A 21,379-nucleotide genomic window follows, 5' to 3' on the forward strand; every position below is an offset into this window, starting at 1 on the left:
TGATAATGAGCTTTTGATAACCATAGCAAAAAAGTGTGACTATGATTTTCATCACATTTTATATTGTTTGGAGGTTTAAGTTATTATTTTTGTCCAATGTTTTTTCTATGATATAATTTGGTTTACACAGTTTAATGCAGTACCATCAGTGAATTTTAAAACATGCTGGTGGGTGAAATTTGCCCCGTTTGATATTTGAAGGACCTGATTGGGCTTCACTGGATCATCAGTCGATAGAATCACCAGGTTTCACAGTCGAGGGATCAGATGTTGTTTGTTTCTATGTTTGTCGCAGACGAAGATGTTTTATTTGCCTACACAGTGTGTAACTGTAACCTCTCACAAAAATCACATGTACCTAATCTGAGCGATACAAATCGTACTGTCCGATCGCAGCCGCTGGAAACTGAGCTGAGGATTAATATTGTGAAGTGAAAATTTGAGGGAGGCCCTTCTCCCGTTCGCATCACGAGGAAGAGGTTGTGGCTGAGGGTCGTAAGGGACACGTGTATATACTGTAAATGACAAATAGAGACACGTTAACAGAAATGTATTCATTTTCTCCAGGGGGAGTGTGCATAGTGTATTTAGAATTTGTAAAGCTTGCATCCTCCTGTCAGACATTGAATTGGGAAAATGTGTTTGATTGCGTCTGTGCGGACCTCTCTAACCACGCCTGTTCATTTATGTAAGATACTTTATGTGCCCCTTCACGTGGGGTTTCCAAGAAAAAAAAATCAAGACAATTTTCTTTTGTGTAATATTAAAACGTCTGTGTATTTCTCTATTACCTGTGTACTTTATAAAGGTGCTACAAAATTATTAAAACCTTTTGAGGTATAATTGGGACTTGGAGACATGGAGCTTTGAGTGGCTCTTAAAGGGTTGTTTCCAAATTTACAGTTTGTAAAAAAGATTTTTGTCAAATTTATAATTTTTATGCAATTTGGCAAAATATGCTATGAGGTACAATCTGAAGTGATTGGCACAACAGGTGGCAGTTGTCTCTTTGGTTTTGTACATTCTATGTACAATCATTTCATATTCTAAACTGGTCAGAAAAACATTGTGATTTTTAGTCTTGCAAATCTGTATGTAGTTAGATGATGTGACATCCTAATATTTATCTAATAAATATGTATTCAGATGAAACACAATTAATGGCCTCTGTGTCTTTTGGCATTTAATATAATATGTTACATATTATATATTCAACTTTATATACAGTATTAGATTCATGATTCCAGAGCATTATTGTCTTTAAGTGTCGTCCCCAAATTAGATTCACATTTTGTCTGTTGAGAGTTTCAAATGTAAATGTACAAATATAAAGAAATAATCAGCTATATAATAAAATGTAAACATAAGTAAAAGACGTATAAAATAAAAATTCCTCTATAAAATATAACAAGTCAAGGTAACAAGGGTGCAGAGAGTATATAGTAGCAGTAGAGTATATGTAAAATAAATAATATAAATATTATGAATATGGGACAATGAGTGATGCTTTGGTTATCTTTTTCGGCCAGGTATAAAATTTGACAACCCAAGAAACCTCATCAGACAAATCTAGAAAGATGAGACTTCACATTTGCAGCAAGTTATTGTTTTATTTCCTAAACCTCCCACATGGTGGCGCTGTTTGTTCCACCTATATACAGCCTGAGGCCTTTATGAGCTTTGAGACAAGATGTTCCTTTCAGCATGGGAGGAGTTAGAGGCCAAACTGCATCTGATACAGATTCAATGTGTTATAACATATTCAAACAATATGCTGCTGTAAAAAAAAGAAAAAAGAAAGTGGGATGAGGGAAAAATGCCAGTGAGCTGGAAAGAGGTGAGAATCAATCCAGTGAGGAAACCTAGAGAAAAGTTGGCAGCAGGACTGGAAACTACAGAGCAACGGCCCTGACACCACACGTGTGTGAATGAATGGAGCGTGTGATAAATGAGATGTTCATTTACTCAGAAAACAAAGGTACAGATGGTGGCTACATATCTAAATGGATCCTGAGAGAGACAGAGAGGGGAGAGAGGAGAAGGGAGAGGGGAGAGGGGCTGCAGTGTGGGGTTGTAAAGTGTGTTATTGGAAAGAAGAGCTTTAAATCAAACAGCTCATAGTGTGAATTAATGGAGAAATGAGTGTTTGCACGATGGAAGATGGAAGATTTATATCTATTGATGTGAAGACGGCGTCAGAGCTGAAATCACTGTTGAGAAGGTTCAGACTATCGCTCGGCACAGTGTTTCTGACTCCTTCATGGGAACACTTCCATCTCATCATCGTTAGACTTTACTTGTATTTAACTGATCATTTAGTATTTTTCTTTATATTTTCCAACAGTTAAATCAAAGAGGAACATTTTATACTTTATCTAATTATCTTTTAGAAATAAATTCTTAATATTTGACTTTAACTTTTGGATTTTATTTGTTCTTTTTAAATACTGTATTTTATTCAAGTATGAATACAGTATATACTGTATATGTGATCACCTGTGATCATGTGATGAAAGGAGTTGATACTCCAACAATGACATGATGAATGACTTAAAGCTAACTGTCTCTTCAGATGTTCCTGAATGCACTATTATTATTATTATTATTATTATTATTAAACATACATATATATAATTATGATATTAATTGTATTATCATTATTATTTTCAGTGATTGTGTGGTCATTTTAGGGATGTACAAAATTTATATTATTAGATTTTCCACATCATTCTTTATGGATTACAACAAATCTTAAATTAGTTTTATTTATCAATATTGAAAATAATAATTATTAGAACAATACTACTACTAAAGACCACAAAATAATAATAATGATAACTCAAGTTTTAATTTATATTAATATTAAATATTTGTCAAATGAAAACAAAATAATAATACAGCTTCAAAACGAATAGACACAGAGGGGGAGAAATTAAAACAGCAGGTGGCAGTAAAGCGACGTCCTGGATGCCAACTGTCGTAGAAGCCTCAGAGAAGAAGAAGAAGATGAAGATGAGCAGGAGAAGAAGAAGAAGAAGGAGAGCACGTCACACGTAAACAGCAGCAGTAACAGGAAGTGATGCTCATGTGACCAGAGATGATCCAGATGAAGAGTCGTGTGAGGTTCAGTTCTGTGGGGATCGCTGCAGCCAGACTCTTCTCCTCAGTTCCCCGCTCCAACCCGGAGGTGTTCCTGGACATCGAGGCTGAGTCTGAGCCTCTGGGCAGAATCATCATCCAGGTACGGACTATAGACTGGAGGTAAACAGGTCCAAACTATAGACTGGAGGTAAACAGGTCCAATCTATAGACTGGAGGTAAACAGGTCCAAACTATAGACTGGAGGTAAACAGGTCCAAACTATAGACTGGAGGTAAACAGGTCCAAACTATAGACTGGAGGTAAACAGGTCCGATCTATAGACTGGAGGTAAACAGGTCCAATCTATAGACTGGAGGTAAACAGGTCCAAACTATAGACTGGAGGTAAACAGGTCCAAACTATAGACTGGAGGTAAACAGGTCCGATCTATAGACTGGAGGTAAACAGGTCCAATCTATAGACTGGAGGTAAACAGGTCCAAACTATAGACTGGAGGTAAACAGGTCCAAACTATAGACTGGAGGTAAACAGGTCCAAACTATAGACTGGAGAATAACAGGTCCAATATATAGACTGGAGAATAGACTGTATATAATAAAGTACAAACTACACACTGTATATAAACAGGTACAAACTATAGACTGGATCATAGACTGTGTATTAAAATGTTCTGTGTATAAAAAGGTGCTGTATATAAAAGGTACTGTGTATTAAAATGTGCTGTGTATAAAAAGGGACAAACACACACCCTGACCTGCAGCCACAGTGAGTGAGCGCCCCACTGACTGTAAACATCTATGTCCTTTATGTTGCAGCTGAATGCAGATGTTGTCCCAAAGACTGCAGGTGAGTTTAACTGTTTCTCCTCATAAATAACAGTTGATTGTAAAAAATACACATTTAAATTGAATTCTAATGATTTATTATGTGTTTGCATTGTAACAGAAAACTTCAGAGCTCTGTGCACAGGGGAACATGGCTTTGGATACAAGGGCTGTGTGTTTCACAGGGTCATACCTGAGTTCATGTGTCAGGTAACTGTGTTCATCATGGGATCAATTCAAGGTCACTGAGTTATTGTCTGTGTCGATATGGTCAAAAATGATATCAAGATAAAAATGTTCTTATTAATAATTATCATGATAAATATCTAATTATTATTATTTTTCCTGTCCTGAGTGAAGGTTGTGGTTTTAGATTCTAATCCATTGTGCCTTGTAGCTGTAGAAATATTTTGTGCATGTGATAAAGGTTTGTGCACACAGATATAATCATGCTCTGTAGTGACGGAGTCTATGTTTTCTGTGACAGGGAGGAGATTTCACCAAACACAACGGCACAGGAGGGAAATCTATATACGGGAAAACGTTCAGAGATGAAAACTTCAAATTAAAACACACTGGTCCAGGTACGTCTTCACACTGTTACTGGACGAACGTAGAGGACACAATCTATTTTTCATTTGTAATCCATCCACGGTGCAGATTTATTATGTCCAACAGCTTTGTGTGCAGATCCATGAGATAACTCATGTGTATTAAAGACAAAAAATAGAAATATTCAGTATTATTTATTATTTTTGGAAGGTTCCTGGGCTGAAGCTGAAACAATCAGTCAATATCTTGACTGTTGTATTGAGTCAGTTATTTAACACCACTCTGCTGAGATTTTTGTGTTTTAATACATCTGCCTCTCCACTAGATGGCAGTGCCTAATGTCGTGCAGCTCTAACATAATATTGACTGTATTGATTTTGCAATCATCAGGTGAATGACCGACTTTTTAGCAGCTGAGCTATTATTAATAAAAAAAAAAAATGTTTTCAATAAACTTAATCCTCATGCTGATCGTTTGGGGCTTTGTTTTAAATTGCTGCAAAATCAGTTAGTGAAAAGAGACACAGGCTCACGTCATGCTTTGGTTTTGCTCTGTCAGGCCTCAACGTCACTGAATCGGAGGTTTATTGATTTACTCGTTGGTTTACTCGATGTCTGCAGGAACTCTTTCCATGGCGAACTCAGGGCCACACACCAACGGCTCCCAGTTCTTCATATGCACGACAAAAACCGAATGGTAAATACTTTACAGAACTTTTTAATCACGTGTCTCATCTCTGCACTCGCTGACATCCCCTTTTTTTTGTCCCTCCTCTGACAGGCTTGATGGTAAACATGTGGTGTTTGGGCAGGTGACGGAAGGTATGGACGTGGTCACCAAGATGGAATCCTTCGGTTTACACGATGGCGGCGTGATCAAGAAAATTGTCATAAGTGACTGTGGTGAGATCAAATGACACCTCACATGTGGACTTCTGTGGGATGACTCAGTACAAAGCCATCTGGTATTTTTAATCCATCTTTCCTCCTGTACTCATAAAACCTTCGACGAGGTATGAAAAAAACCAGGTATCAAATGTTTGTATTGTGTGTTTGCTTTTAAATAACATTATAACGGAACCACTGGGAGTTTAATTGATACATTTATACCTCTCGTCACAAATCCCTTTCTTTTCTAAGCTTAAATTGCCCACTGAAAGTTTGTTATCTATCCACCACCAAATAAATGACCATTTTCAGATTTTACAAGTTCTGGTCTTGGTACGGGACGTTTCCTCTCGAGTTCCACAAACACTGCTGGTTTTAAAGCTTCCTGGAAACAACCCAGCAGCTTTTTTTAGACGCTGGCCCTCCAGCACAACTGACTTCCTGTCCCGTCCGAGCAGGATGTGACATTACATGACATCCACCTATAGTGGAGCTGAAACATCACATGAAAGAAGTTGCTGGATGATGGAGTTTGTCGACTGTGGCCTCGTCTGACAGAGATAATTCAATCAGCGTGACTCGTAGAGAAACCTGTGAAGAGGTTGAGGTTGTAAAGTGGGCAGCTCGTCCTGCACAGCAGTGTGTGGAGGAGACGGAGACAGAGAGGAAAGCCAGGACATGTCTGAGAGCCAGAGACTGGGTGGTGCTGCTTATCGAGCTAATACTTTATGAAAGTAAATAATGAAGCGACGTGAAAAAAGCAGCTCTCGCCCCTAAATGAAACCATATGCGCGCTGACCTTCCACCGTTTGTTTGAATTCTCAGATTACATTGTTGCCATAGAGACTTTGCGGCCCTCGCTGAGATGTTGTAACAAACTTGATATAATTTGCGTCCCCACCCTCTGGTTTAGTTTAGTTATTTGGAATGCATGTCCAATATTGTGCATGGAAACTTGGCTGGAGAGACGGCAGCGCTGTTGCCAATGTTTAATACACATGCAAAACAGTGACATCTTTAAAATTGCTGTGAATGTTTATATTTAAGACGCAGCCCACATTTCAGCCGCTTTTTGTGTTTTGGTTTGAAATGTCCACACTTTGACGCTCAAGTGTTGAAATCAAGTCCTGAAAGCTCCATGCGTCTTTTATCTTTCAGCATTTTGACAGAAAGCAAGAAAAGAATGTCCCGTCCTCGTCTGTGTTACACAACAACCATGAATAAACCTTTAAAAACTGATTTCATCACAATCTATACGCTCGTAGCTGAGTGAGGTTGAAAATATATTCTCTCCGTGATAATTACAGTACAGGAGACAGGAGCACTCAGAAAACTATGTGTTACTCCTTAATGAAACTCCACAGAGTGAACACCTCCCAGTTACTGTTGACAACAACTCAGCACAGGACCCAAACAAATGAAACCACACAATTCCACATGCTCTTAATTCAATATGATTTTTATTCATCAAACTCTCGACAGCTCTACAGCACTAAAATGTTTTTTTCCAGACTAACAAATAAGGCACATTTTGGAATGCCATTTCATGGACATGAAAAACAGACCTGCGGTCTACTCTCTAAACCATGACTGCTCTTGTTTCCCAAAAAAGTCATTGTCTTCCCAACCTCACGGCTGCGTTCTGTCCAATTCAAATATTACAGTATTGCAATATCGCATTACAAACAGACATTAAAGAATACACACACCACTTTCCAAATCGACCACATAAGTGTTAACACATTACATTCAGTAAATATGTGTTATTCGTCGAGGCTAAGCTAGCGAATGTAAATGAGCCATTAATTTTTTTTATGACTAATAACAATCAGGAGTTGCTGATAATGTTAAAAACAATATGTACTAAAGCAAACTACCATAAAAGTATTTAAATAAGTATACATTGCACAAAATGATATTTTCATTCAAATTCCAAACACATGCACATGCAAACTCTAAAACAGTTCTTTGTCTCACACGCTCCCTCGACACTTCCTGTACTACTAATAACATCGTAACATTTTATAATAGTTTCTCATTGTTGCTGCTTTAAGCAAACTACATCTCACAGTTTACGCGTGTATACAGTGGTGAGTGTCCGTCGCTACTTAAGAAACAAACAAAGATTTCTGCATGTTAACACAATATATCTTCATAATATTGTAGTTACTGTTTACAAAATGAATACATGCGACTGGGTGTAAATGGCAGCTCATAGTTAGTTACACATAGCAACTGAATAACATTGTGGGTTATTCGATAACATCATAAAACACAAAAGTACAATGGCTTACAATAACTGAGAAAGGGTATTAATTATGTACCAGCTTTTTTTTAATAATATTCTATGTAGACATCAATATTTCCTTCTTAGTGTAACTTTGTTGCATATTCTATACAAAAAGTGTTGTAAAAAATCTTTTCCATAAATATTTCTGCAGGATAAGCCCCTCAGATTCTTGTAAAACATAAAGAAAACAAACAGACTCCCAGCTTTATTTCTCAGCAATAGGCCCTTCTTCACACAAGAATATTGCATAAAACTTCAAAAAGATCCTTAAAGACGATGGCCATCAAATATATACATACAACAGTCTTATCTTTGTCAGGGAAATAACTCTCGAGTTTTTTTGCAGATTGCTTTAAAATTTTCAACATCTATTAAGTGTTTTTCCAAAATACACATCTCATTTATAGAAAAAAATAATAATTTGAACTGAAAAGGTACTATAAAAGTCAAGTATATGTAAGTCAAGACACTACGTCTGAAAGCAGTGATTTCTTCTAGCTGCTTCCATCTCCTCTTGATTTGCCATTTAAAATGGACGCCTCATAATACGTCTGGGCGGAATCAAACTCTTCCTCTCACCTATTTCTCATTTCTATTCAACCACAACACTGAACTACGATAACATTGTTACTTGTTTGTGAGGTTAGTTCATAAGGCATCATTGGTATATATTTTTATATATATTCCTCTCTCTACAGCCACATGGTACGATATGGACGACAGGGTTCAGACATAAAGACCTGTGAGGTTAGTCTCATCACAAAAAAGCTAAAGAAAGACGATGCTAACAGTAAGAAACGTGGATTGTTCCCTGCAGTGATGGATCTAAAGGAGCCTCTTCATTCAGTTTACGTCTTAAACGTAAGATAAATGCTGCTAGTTCCTTATTTTAAAGGGGCACTCCACCAATTTTACTCATGACGCTCAGTGTGCATGTCAGTGAGTGTGCTGCAACATGCATGATGAAAACAGCTGAATCATGTCTTCTGTGGCTTTGTCAAGTCTGAGAAAATAACCCAGATATCATAGTGATGTTATTCACGTTATCTCCACTTGGGAAAGATGCAATTAAATTGCATTATACGAAATGTAGGACCTATGTGGCTTGTATAGTGCATATGGACAAATTCAAAAATCCTGAACACAAGCTGTTTTAAAGGTCTGTGTATTTACCTGGCAGGGAAAGATGCAGTTGAGGTGCATAATGGGAAATGTAGGATCCATGAGGCTCTCAACCCAGATGGTGTCATAGTGATGTCATCATTGTCACAGTGATGTCATCAGGGCTATCTCTGCTTGGGCTTGGAGACACATGGAGAAGTTGTGGAGTTTTAAAGTTGTGGGCATTTACCTGGCAGGGAAAGATGCTATTATGGCAAGTTGCATTATGGGAAATGTAGAATCCAATTGATTTTTTGGAGCTTGAGTCATACCAAGGACAGAAAGTAAGGATATGACTCTTCTGCACTTATTTAGTTTTTAGTGTTCAGTACTGAATCACTGGAGTGCCCCTTTAACTTTAGTGATAAATACTAACTCATCATTTCCTGAAACTGTACGGTACCATTTTCAGCCACTGCAAACTCTCCCACCAAGGCAAGGACCATGTCTATTTCTCGACAAAACCCATAGTTTCTCAGATACACATAACTACAATAGCCAGAAAAAAACAAAGAGCGAGGTCCACAGTTTGGTGTGCGACTCCATTCTGTTGTGATGATGGACTGAGGAATAACATCTCTGTTGATATTCCATGACAACAAACCACAGGAGGATTATTGTTGCCAGCTGGAAACGCTGGTTTAGCCTTTGCCTCCCCCTCAGCTAACCCTGCCGATGCCAGTTCAAACTGCTAATAGAGGAACTCTGTCCCTTTGTCACTCTCGTCCTTTGTCACATCTTGAACCTGCATTAAACATCTATGCACCACAGTTACCACATGCACATACTGCACACTGCTCCATCTCTGAGCCTAAATCCCCCACGTCTTTTACTCATTTCAAACAGCCTCCTGGTCTCGATACTTCAGAATGATTTCAATCTTTTTAAGGCACACACAGTATGGTACAATATAAAATACAGTCAACCAGCTTTTGTAAGGCCAGAAATACAGTACGTAGAAATATAGTTCACGATTCCTATAACGGGGTTCTTTTTAAAAGGCAGGATTCTGAAAACCTTAATTTCCTCTGTCGTGCTTCAGGTCTGCACAGTGATCTATGTAAACAGGTGTGTGCTTCTCTTGCTTTAAAGACATTGGTTTAGGCCCCATTAAATGAATACAAGTGTAAACTCAATTCATCACCACTTTCCATATTTCCTTGAATCTCCAGCATCACCACGTTACAACTCAGCCCTTTCTATATTAAATCTTATTGTTTCTCTCAAACAACCTGGAAATCGTTGCAGTTCTCAGAGGCTTCACCTGCGTCTGGACACGCTTTACACTGCGGTCGGCTGCTTGACAAAGTTCTGAAGGGAGCAAGCCCTCGAAAAGTTTCCATTTGCTTCACAGTCTCCACTAATGTTGCCAGGCATCAATTAAAACTAAATGGGTCGTTAAATGTCTTGAATCTCCTTTGTATTATACTCATTTCTGACTAATCAGACTTTACATGTGAATAGTTTAACCTCAGTCATCTAATGCTAACTGAATAAGGCGGGTAGATCTTATCGCCAAAAGCTTGTTGACATCTTTTTCAGCGTCTTCTACATTTTTGGCACCTCTTTATCGTCCTGAGGTAAATGTATTCTTTCTTTTTTCAGTTTTGGGTCTGTTACTTGTTAGAAACTTCATCAACATGCACACTCGCTCTCACTAAATTCTCCGGACAATATCCTGCTGGATTCTCACATGGGCTCACTCGGACATTCTCTGGACATTTCACTCGGGAGCTGGCAGGGAAAAAAAGCCCAGTGAATGTCCGGAGCAACTGACATTTGTGTTCTCATATACAGACCCTTCAGATTCAATTGCTTTGAACAAAACTGAATATTCAGCACTGGCAAGATTGTTTCTGAAACCAGTTTTTTTTCCTACATTTCCCTCTCGATTTCTTGCGGTAAATTGTGCTAATTTGAAAGCATTTCTGAAATCTGTACCTACAGATGAGACTTATATAGCTAACACTACAGATACTGAAGAATTTGTTGGGCAACAAAAATACTCCAGGGGAGCATAAGTGAAACCTTATCTGTTAGCAACACACTAAATGTGGACAACTCTACGCAACTGAACCTACAGTAGTTTCTAAAGACACATGGAAGCAGTTACACAATAATGTGATATACAAACATACAAAAAAACATTTCTTATGTCCCAGTTAAAATTCAAATTGCACACTAGAAAACAAGAAAATAAATAGGCCAAATGTAAGCTAGGGATGTATGGCACATTATCCCTCAGTTAATTCACAGTTAATAACATGTGCTGTTGACCCTAATACGGCAAGACATCGAAGGGCCCCCTGTACATTGAACCATCGGGAGAGGCCCCGGTTAAATGTTCATCACATTAGCACACTCTTCACTTGGCAGGGAAAATGAAAGGCTGATCTCTGTAAACACAAAGCCAACAAACCCCAAGGTGAGGTAATCTATTGAGACCAATACTATCAGTGACACCAATACATTGATAAGGTGATGTTAAATGTGAAGGTGGATGAGTGGGGTAGTGTGGTTTCTAATACACAAGACAAAAAATCACTGGTTTTGGCAAGTTTTATGCCCTCAATGAAGAGCACTTGAAAAGATTCATCTTCGGTTTATGTGATCCTCTCATTCCTTCAATACTGAAAAAGGCATAAAGGCTAAAATCTGTGTGAGGGACAGATTAATTTGCCTCGGTGAAGGAAGGCATCGAAGAGGAGGGAGGATTAGAGCAATCGAAACACAGAGGGGAAGACGTGAGGAGGAGAGGACGCCATGTTGTGTGCAGAACATGGACGAGGGGGAACCTGGGTGTGAGATGGGCAGGGAGGAGGTTAACAGCCTTGATGGAGGATGAACGTCAGGACTTGGGACACAAACGTTGCTCTCTGACTCTCTGAGTTTGACGATTATTGCACACGGCGGCAGTAGTAGCCCAGGACTTTGCATTTCTCGCACAGGTGTTGTGGGTGCTCCTTACTCTGGTCAGAAACATCCAGGCCGTCCGGCTTCTCCAAGGGGCGCTGCGAATACAAGCACAGGACCAGTAATGAGTTGTATTAAAGGCTGAGGAGAACAGAGCACACGCTGTTTTTTGCAGGCAGTTTACTTGGCACCAGATTCAACTCAGATATATACGCCTACGTACTTTGGCCTCCAACATAACTTCATATTTTTCCCTAGACCTGGCGTCTACTAAACACAATTAGCTGCAGAGATATGGCAATGCACCATCTGCCACGGAAACTTGCAGAATGTATTTGATCACGATGACCTGAATGGAAATATCACCCAACTGCAGCAGCAATGGCTTTCTTGGAATCATTATCAGGGACAAAGGGAATCTATTGGGAGGCAGGACATTCGGGGGGTTTGGTTAATAACCTGTATGGAAAATGTATTTCACATCCTTTGTTCTTTTCTTGTTTATTTCAAGTTTAACTGAAGGTGGGGTCACTGCAGGGTGATAATTCAGTCATCCACTAATGAGTCTGCCAGGAAGTATTGAGACTTTATCATCGTAGCGTCAAAGACATTTGGTCCTTGAGGTAAGCTGGAAAATCAGATGTGTATTATGGAGTCCCCTCGGTTTTGGCTGGAGCTGGATTCAAGCCCCTTTGCTGCAGGCTTCTATCCTGCTGAAGGGTCCTTGAGCAACAAGATCAAGGGAATCAGTTTAGAAGCTGCCGGCTGACCTCATTCCATTTGGAGGAGAGAATAGAGAATTTTTCGCCTGCAGTTATCGATAATGTACAGTTTAACTTATTTGTGTTTGGCAGAAAAAAGAAATCAAATGGGGAAAAAATGTAGGTAGTATTTGAGATGAGGGGGCTTTGGCTTCTTTTCAGGAAAATTGGGGACACAATGTAGTTAAGGATTCATAAAACAGACAAAAAACATACAAATATATTACAGCTGTAAATGGTGTTCCAGTTGTGGGGTCATATAAATCTCATCATTCACTTCTTTTCCCAAACACATGCGGAGGAGGATGAGTAGTGTCTGCCAAGCTTCCGCTAAACACGAGGTTAAAGCAGCGTCTATGTAGCCTGAGAGACGAAACCAGGAGCCAAAAAATCCAAGCCACAGCTAGAGTCACTGAACTAGCTCAAATGATCAGTTACCGTTTTTGTTTGCTCCATTAATGAAGGGGCAGCTTGATAATAGTTCACATAAGATTTGCACCATTTTGGCCTTAGTTTGAGTAAGGTTGTACAAAGGTGCATGAAGCTACAGCTAAATTAGCTTCCTCACTTTTGGGCTCTCTTTCCTTAAAGTCCAACATTGTTGGTTTGCTACTGATGCAAAAGTTCAGCAAAGTTAAAGCAACACTATGTAGCTTTTACTGAACAACAGCGCCCTCTGCAGCCACAAGTGGTGATAACCTCTGTTGGACTTCGTTACCAAGTAAATTAAGTGGTTTTCATGGAGTGAAAATACAAAGCCTATCAATGTGTTTAGCAGAGTCCAACGTACTGAACTAAAACACTGAAAGATGGATACTTGTCAGGACCCCCGCCTTCTGTTTAAATTCAGATTCAGAATTCAAAGTTGATTTACTTCGCTAACTGCGACCGAATCTGTTTGAAATATTGGTGGTGACTGGGCCTTAATAGTGAGTAACAAGTGAGGGTGACCGAGATGGATCAACATTTTCACCAACTCATCTGGATAACGGCAGCTGGACAGCAAGGGGGCGCTGTGCAGAGAGATTTTAATTTGTAAATCAAGTGAAACCTGTACTTTTGGGAGGTGGAAATATGATTTTAGAAAAATAGGAAGAGCATTTCCCTGATCATCCCCAGGGGAAATTGTGGCCTTGGCTTGATTGGAATGCAATGGACGTTTAATAAATATAATCCCCAGATAAGAGGGACACATATTTTATACGTGTTGATGGGATTGGGAAATACATATTTGATTAATTTATGGGAACAGACAGGAGAGGGGGAGCCACACTGCTCTCTGATTGAGGTTAGTGGTCCATTTTAAATGCTGACAGGGGGGAAAGATTTGAAGCGGGTGACATTACAAATGCAGGGAATTTGCTTGCCTGTGTGCGGCTGTGCCACAAGAGGTTTTCTCACCGGTGGAATTCATGGAGCAAAACGGTTTTCAGTGAGAAATACTTGCTTCCAGTTTTTAAGAGAGTGAGGCAAATGTTTTTGATTACGATCTCAGATTGATGGAAATGCAAGTGTATAAACGAAAAGATTGGGAATAATTAACTTTCCATTGTCTGGGAATGTTGCAGCTACTTGCCACACATTTGGGCTGAATATGTCGCTCTGTCCATTTCATGAAAGTGTTAATGGACTGACGTCGGCTGTGGCGTTCAGAGAACAAGTAGGGGCCTCGGGCAGAGATCCTAATTTTGTTTCAGGAAGTGGAATTGGAAGAATGTGGAAAAGCATAAATATTACAGAATGAAGTGTTGAGTATAAATATATCTCTCGCTGAAGGAAACCGGGTGGATTCTTTCTCAGGCGATCCGTCTCTTTCGTCAACACGCTGTAAGGAACATTTTTGAGGTTAAGCCGAACAGACAGCTCACCAGCACATTAATTCCCTCTGAGTGTTTGCTGTTTGGAGAAACACTCCGCAGGATCTCGGTGAGTGTGATTTCACTTTCGTATTATTGAGCAGGAGAGGAATTTCTGCAGCTGTAAGCCCCAATTACCCCAGAGTTAGTTTGTGTCTGGAAGCCATTAATAGAGGAATATTTGTTTTGACATTCGATGACATTCAGTAAATAATCCCAAAGGTTTATCAGCCAGGAGATGTAATTAGTTTATTCAGTGCTGACCACAAAGGCAAAAGAAGTTGTTAGTGGGATGATTTTTTTATATGATTGTAATGAGGCCATCTGGAAAATCCTGGACTATACATTGCCATTCAGCCAAAGGTCTGGACTCTGTTCATTTTCAATCTGCCACTTAAACAAACTGTATGAGTTGAGTTTTTTACTTTAAAACTCAAATTCTCAGAACGTACCTGTTTGTGTGGATAGACGTTGATGTGGCATTTGATACATTCTTGTCCCATGTTGGCCCAGGAGTTTCCACTCATCCACTTCCTCTTACACTTGGGGCACTTGTACTCTCCGAAGCATCTCTTCTTCCCCTGGTACGGTGTAAGCCCTTCACCTTTGGGTCTGGCCTGTAAAGACGAAAGCAGGTATATAAAACTTTTGAGGAGCATTCATTACAGACAGATATTTTTGTAGAGATCCTCCTTCATTCAATCGTTACAGAAGATGCCTTGCGAGCTGCAGTGTTCTTTACAAGCTTGTCTGGTTTTCCTCTCTGAACGGACAGCTTTTGGCACAATCTCCTCTAAGACCTAATACTGATGGTGTTTACGTGCTAGAAGAGAAGGAATTTCCTTGTTGCTAAAACCACTTGTTTGGCTCATCTTCACAAATTCTTCTACATAAGGAATTTTGCAGAGGGAGTCATATGCACTAACCTTGAAGTATGACTTTATTGTTGAAATTTTGAGTTTTGTGATCATATCTGTTTTTTTTTTTATTTTGTTCAACTTTATGGTGCCCCGAAGGATCACAGCCAGAATCTTTGCGTTCCCTCCAAGAAGTTTTCTTCTTCTATTCCTTCAGAGCCATATGTAGTGGAGTGCGGCTCAGGCTGCATTTTTCTGTCTGAACCCCAAGGGCCACATATCAGAGGGTGGATACCTGACCGAAGCCTAGTGGGACCCCTCAAGACCTGATGGGCTGGGCCAGGTTCAGACTAAAACTTATTTATTCAGGTTCAGGTCGGTCATCTAGGCTGAGCTGAAATATATATATATATATATTTTTTAACATTGCAGATGTCTGTAATTAGGGAACACAAGCGAAATCATGGGTGTCAGGGGCAAAAACTCAGTGCAGGTTACATTACCTGCATCTGGTTTTGCTGCAAAATACAGAATGCTTGTCAGGTTCGGGTCGGCCTCAGTAAGTTTTCTCTTGGGCTCGCATGGGTTCAGACAGAAAAATGAGGCCCAAGCTGCACCCTTTGGTGATTCTGAACTACTTTACTCTCAACATTTCATTTTTTCTCTCTCTTGACATCACAAATTTTTTTCTCCAAATGCATAGTTGGGAAAAAATCTTTCTGTTCTAATTTTTTTCTTATGTCTGGCCCTTGTACTCTATTATAATAGATGTCGAGTTTTGACAACAGGGTGTGTCCAGCCTTGTCATGCTAATATATCTAACTTCCGCGAACCCCTAAACAAAACTTTGGCACAGCGTGTAGTTGTGTAATTGACATTTACTTCCATAGCAGCTGTGTTAAATTACTCCACTGATGCTCATGAGCGAGATGATTACGAACAGTCAGTCAGCCGTGAAAAAAACACTGGCCTCGGGGCGATATTTCTGGGAGGAACAACTGCGATGACATCATTTTGGCAACTTTATTTAGGCCACTATAACAGCACCGGAGGAAAGAGTTATTTTACCCCTAAAAACATGTCACAAATTAACCTAAGAAATCTGAAAGGATCAATCCCATACTGTTCTTCATCCTGCCAGAGGAAACAAAGAAATGTGCAGATTTGTCAGAACGTGTTGTCGTCAGTTTCAAGCTCAATTATTCGAGAACTAGCATCTGCCTTGTGACAGTCATCATCAACCCACTTCGAAGACAAACTTTGGAGTAGCAAAAACGTCTGTTATTCTCTCTTTAAAAAAAATGAAAAAATGCTTTCATCCACAGATAGGAATCTAATGTGACAATAGAGACTGGTGGCAGCTTTCCAGAAGATTACAAAACGCTGCATTTAGAGTGAAAGCAGAGCTGTCCAGTCCACTACTGATTCTCCTGCAAGACTGCAGGTTGTTTGCATAATCACTTGAGCATTGGCCGAAGATTTCTGGGGGGGGCGGCTAAGGCAAGGGAGGGACACGATCTGAATCCTTCGTCTTCCCTTATTTTGTCCCAGCCTGTGTATGAGTAATAGGAACTTTAATCAGAGGCATTTGGCGTTGTCCTGACAGACGTCAGCACTTTGCATCAGCACCGGTGAACGAGCGCTAAGCATAAGCGGCTGCGCTTCAATCCGGCCCCTCAACAGCATGACCTCAACCCCACTGTCAGCTTCACATCTCCCACTGTGACAGGCACAGGCTGGAAACTCTGACTCCTGCTGGCCTGCAGCACAACAGCCCATGCACACAGACACAGCCGTCTTGATGCAATCAATGGGAAGTCTTAAAGACAATGCCATGGCAACATTTTGTTTGGATGCTCTCCTGCAAATGATCTAATCATAAAAGGATCCAACTATAAACTGGCTGCAATTCTAACTTTTAAAACCAAAATGCCAAAGCACAGCACTTTCTAGATTTGTGCTGCAGGAAAACTAGGTCATTGTAGTTATATCAAACTAAATAAATATGATTATTTTAATGTTTTAAATTAGCTATGATCCAAGCACGGGGTGTCCTACACAGGGGGTCTAACCTTAACCATCCTTACTCATTTGGAAATTGAGATTATTTCCTAGTACAGCTGCTTGTCTGAATGTGAAAAATCTCTGTGTGATAGTGCAGCCAGGACTCAGCAGGACAGAAACATCACTCATCCTTCTCATGACCATTCTTCTCCTGCTCCATGCTGTGTCCAGGGTTTGGCCTTGGCTCTTGGCTGCGCTTCATGCTCGGTCTGCAGCTGATTCCATCTCCCTAATGTGAGGATTTGAAGCTTTTCTTGGTCTTTCATTATAGTAAACACAATGTTTTTGGGTCAAGTATTGAAATTTGAAGTCGCCGCCAAGGCCCAACAGTCTCATGCACAAAACCGCACACACTCATAGATATCAGCCCTCTAAATATGTCTTTCATCAAAATCCATGAGCTGTTAAGGAAAGTGAATAAAAAAATCCTGCGACCAGCACTTCCACTCATCCTTCCATCAAGTTTAAAGGAAATTGTGCAATTATTTTAATCATGCTGCCAACCAAGCACACAAGCAGACTAACAGACAGGTGGAAAACATAACCCCCTTGGCAGAGGTTAACAACTAAATTCAGCACTTATTCAGACATTTGAAGTTAGAAATCTGAGTGTTCTCACATAGATTTTAGACAAAAGAGCGAGTTTAAGTTCAAAACTCATCAACTTTACTGGCACAGCTGGTGTTGCACATTCCAATGGGCACAGAAACACGTGGGAACAAATGTCACAACAACATCTGGGCTGTTGTATCACCACTGCCAACAGAGGCAGGCTGAGAGCGATGGTTCTGTATTCAGAGCAGTGGAGAGAAGTTTGGTTTCCTCACTTACTTACATACATACATACAGGGCCAGTCTTTCCATTTACATTGGTGCAGCAGATTACAAATGAAAACCCTCAGCTGTAAACACTAGAATGACTGAGTAAATGTTTTAGTTTGGCTTGACTTCCAGGAAAATAACCACGCTAACCGTACACACAAGGCAATGACTAATATAATGGAACTGCGTCAGCACAGCGCTCATCACTCTGGAGCCTGCATGGGAGGATCTGTTTTGTTTTCCTTGCTCTCTACAAATAAAGCCATTCAAGCTCATGCCAAGGGAAGAGCTAAATGGACATGTCTGAACCATTCGGGTCATTTAAAATGTCTGTAATGTGGAAGCAAAGCTTTGAAACAGTCAAACAAACTTGGTCGGTGGGGTCCGTGCCAGGAGATGGCGAGCTGTGTTTGTCGTGACACTCTGACCAAGCCGAGCTCGCACTGAGTCAATGTTTGTTTATGTCCCCAATGCTAGAGCAGGGCATGTTGAGATAAGGGTCAGTGTGTGTGTGTGTGTGTGTGTGTGTGTGTGTGTAAGACAGTATCCAAAGAAGACCGTTAAACTCAACAACCACAACTAGTTGAGCACACCCCCCCCCCCCCCCTTTGGTCCAGATCACAGCAGGGACTCATCATAACACGCACACATGCACGCACACACAAGACGGGTCAGTGAACTGCTGAATGAAGCATACATGTGATACACACATCCACTGATGCAATCTCTACGCAAAACATGGCCACACACAGGCACAAGCAAACACTGACACAACGTCTCTCCCTCCACTTGTCCCCTTCATCACCCAGACCAAAATGTGCGCGGACACACACGGACACACTCAACATATTCCACATCCACAGGTTTTCATACACTCTTGAGACACAACTGGAAAGTCTCTACGCAAGGTTTCCTGCACTACTCCCACACTCAAGTGTTTAGCCCTGCTGCAAGGACACAGATGATGCTTTTGGTTATAACTCAGGATTAATGAGCTCACAAACTGCATTAAATAGAATAAACAGAGACAGTCGAGCAAAAAAGGGAGACAAAGATGAGACACAGGAGAACAAGATGAACGGACACACGAGAAAAGCTCATTATAACTGAGAAAGAATTAACATTGGACTTGGATGGGAAACAGCTTCTTGCTCCTCAAGGACTAAAAACCTGCTGATCTAGAATCACACTCCAACATCCACACAAACACACACACAAGGAGACAAAGAAAAGTGGACGAATACCACAAGCCCCACAGTCGCCCGAGCCAACTGCGGAGAGACCCCTCCAATCATCCCCCCTCAGGAGGGTGGAGTAAAGGGAAAGGAGAAACTGCAGAGAAAGAGAGCAAAGGAGGAGGAAATCTAAATCCAAAGCAGATGGCCTCCATAGGGGCTGAACACGAGAAACACTGAGGGCAGTCGTAAAATCTCAGCTCTGCTTTCAATTAGGCCATACATTTCAGAAACAGAGAGAGAGAGAGAGTGGGGTGGGGGATAAAACAGCGTTGACTAACCGCTGTAGCTCTGACCACAACAACAGAGGATCAGACTCATTATCACGTGGAGGAATGCAGCAACAATTCTCCTGGGGGGTTGATTTTAAAGGCACATATTGTATAAACAGAACAATATTAGGAATCTGAAACATGTGCACCATCGCAGGGAGATTACAGAATCTGAAGATGTGTGTTTAAGTAAGTGATCCCAGTCTAGACGACACCCACTGCGAAGTCCTTTCAATTTCAGGGTAATTCAGGTAATACCGTGGAATTGATTACAAGGTATGCAGCCCAGGCATCCAAGGAGTTTCAATATCATCTTGCAACAAAGCCATGCTGGAATTACGCGGTAGTTTAAATCATAAAAAAGGGACGGCGATTACTGACCACTGGAAAAATGTGGTCCAGAAAACTGTCTACAGGCCCAAAGGTGATCTTGCATTTGTGTTTATCTCACATTCCAAGCTAAGAGTAATGACTGGTGGACAGACACCAGACTTCACACTCGCAGACACTCACCCCAAAAAACTAAAACCTTAATCCTCAGATTCAGGAAACAGGATAGGCTAACCTTGGTTTAATATTAGATGTCGCTTCCAAGCCAAACCAGGAGGAATCCTTGTGGAGACCACTGGTTTCAAGGCTGTGGATGTGGAATTTCATACTTTTCTGTAGGAACACCTTCGATTTGGGATCCACGTGTTGTCAAAAGTCATTCCACATGCAGGCGGAAAGCTGAACGTTTTTCTGCAAATATTTCATGCCATTCAGCCATTCAGTGGTTTGTCCGCTTCTATGAGAAAACAATGGATTTTGTGGGTGGAACAACATTGAGGCTTTGGGAAATGGTTGGTATTAACCAAAATTTCTGCTCTGAGTTTTCAGAGCTTTAGTGCAACATGAATGAAACAAATGGTCTTTGTTTGATCTTCAAACATGTGAATTATCAATCTCTCCCCTACGACAGAGTACACAGACCTGATGACGTAGGATCGTTTGGCATGATTCGACATTCCCATCAGAATGACATGATCGCTGAGGCCCGGCCCATTCGGTGAGTCACAACATATACTGTGATTCAGCAGTAAATGCACTGGTGGAGGAATTGCTCGAAGTTGTTTGATATACCACACCAAAAGGAGAATGAAACGCTTGTTGGGTCAGTTGCGGCGAATAATACTTCGAAAACAATTCTCAGTGCCCTGTTTGGTTTGGGTTGACCACATCAAGGCAGTGCGGATGTGAAACACTAAAAAAATGCGAGGAAGCAACATATTTTAGCACATCACATTATCTAATGTGGTGTTCCGCTCGCCTTGGTTCATAGAAAAAGAGAAAAAAGGCCTTGATGACCCTGATTATTCAGGAGGAGTGGTCTAAATTCTTTCTTGGTAAAATCATTGCATCTTCCTGTGCATCCCTACACGCACTGTCTGACATCACAGCAACAGAATAAAGATCTGAGGATGCAGTCAGAACTGAGGGCCAAGCGAGGGCGTGCAGATGGCCGCTGCCTCAAGTCTCTCACAAGAATGACACTGTCACCACCTCAGCTGTGTCGCACCGCGCTCAGAACAAGCATTTTTTTTATCGGCTGTTTCCGCTGCTGAACTAAACAGCTCCGACCCCGTGCCAGAACGTCAGCCAGGTGCATTATGGGGGACTATTTATCAATCCCACCATGCCCTGCAAGCTCTAAATACAGCCACTGTTTTCTCTGGCGTCTCCCTCTGCCATCTTTCTCACCTCTCGCTCGCTCTGGATGGCTCCTTTGCTGGTGCAGCTGTC

At 40.7% G+C, this 21,379-nt stretch overlaps 2 protein-coding genes across 11 annotated transcripts in view; one reads left to right on the top strand and one right to left on the bottom strand.

The window, feature by feature from the left end:
• The first annotated feature begins 2,984 nt into the window (after positions 1-2,984).
• ppifa (peptidylprolyl isomerase Fa) overlaps positions 2,985-21,379 on the top strand; it is a 40,304-nt gene continuing 21,909 nt past the window's right edge. For 2 of the 10 annotated variants that reach the window (XR_011245997.1, XR_011245998.1), the window contains exons 1-7: positions 2,999-3,241; positions 3,918-3,948; positions 4,048-4,136; positions 4,414-4,510; positions 5,100-5,175; positions 5,260-5,381; positions 20,559-20,645. Coding sequence is in view for 8 of the 10 variants with exons in the window: in XM_069538171.1 (XP_069394272.1) it covers positions 3,098-3,241; positions 3,918-3,948; positions 4,048-4,136; positions 4,414-4,510; positions 5,100-5,175; positions 5,260-5,381; positions 17,361-17,502; positions 20,559-20,645 (788 nt within the window). In the remaining 2 variants the exon portion in view is untranslated. Of the gene's footprint in view, positions 3,242-3,917; positions 3,949-4,047; positions 4,137-4,413; positions 4,511-5,037; positions 5,176-5,259; positions 5,688-17,360; positions 17,706-20,558; positions 20,646-21,379 lie in introns of those variants that run through there. The other 8 variants (XM_069538175.1, XM_069538176.1, XM_069538171.1 and 5 more) reach the window with 7 other exon arrangements.
• zcchc24 (zinc finger, CCHC domain containing 24) overlaps positions 6,808-21,379 on the bottom strand; it is a 33,943-nt gene continuing 19,371 nt past the window's right edge. Inside the window, exons 3-4 of the mRNA XM_020092662.2 lie at positions 14,800-14,964; positions 6,808-11,828 (exon numbers count right to left, since the gene is read on the bottom strand). Coding sequence (XP_019948221.1) covers positions 11,715-11,828; positions 14,800-14,964 — 279 coding nt within the window. The 3' untranslated portion in view covers positions 6,808-11,714. The remainder of the gene's footprint in view (positions 11,829-14,799; positions 14,965-21,379) is intronic.

This window comes from Paralichthys olivaceus, chromosome 14 (genome assembly GCF_024713975.1).
Source record: "Paralichthys olivaceus isolate ysfri-2021 chromosome 14, ASM2471397v2, whole genome shotgun sequence".
Taxonomy (NCBI): Eukaryota; Metazoa; Chordata; class Actinopteri; order Pleuronectiformes; family Paralichthyidae; genus Paralichthys; species Paralichthys olivaceus.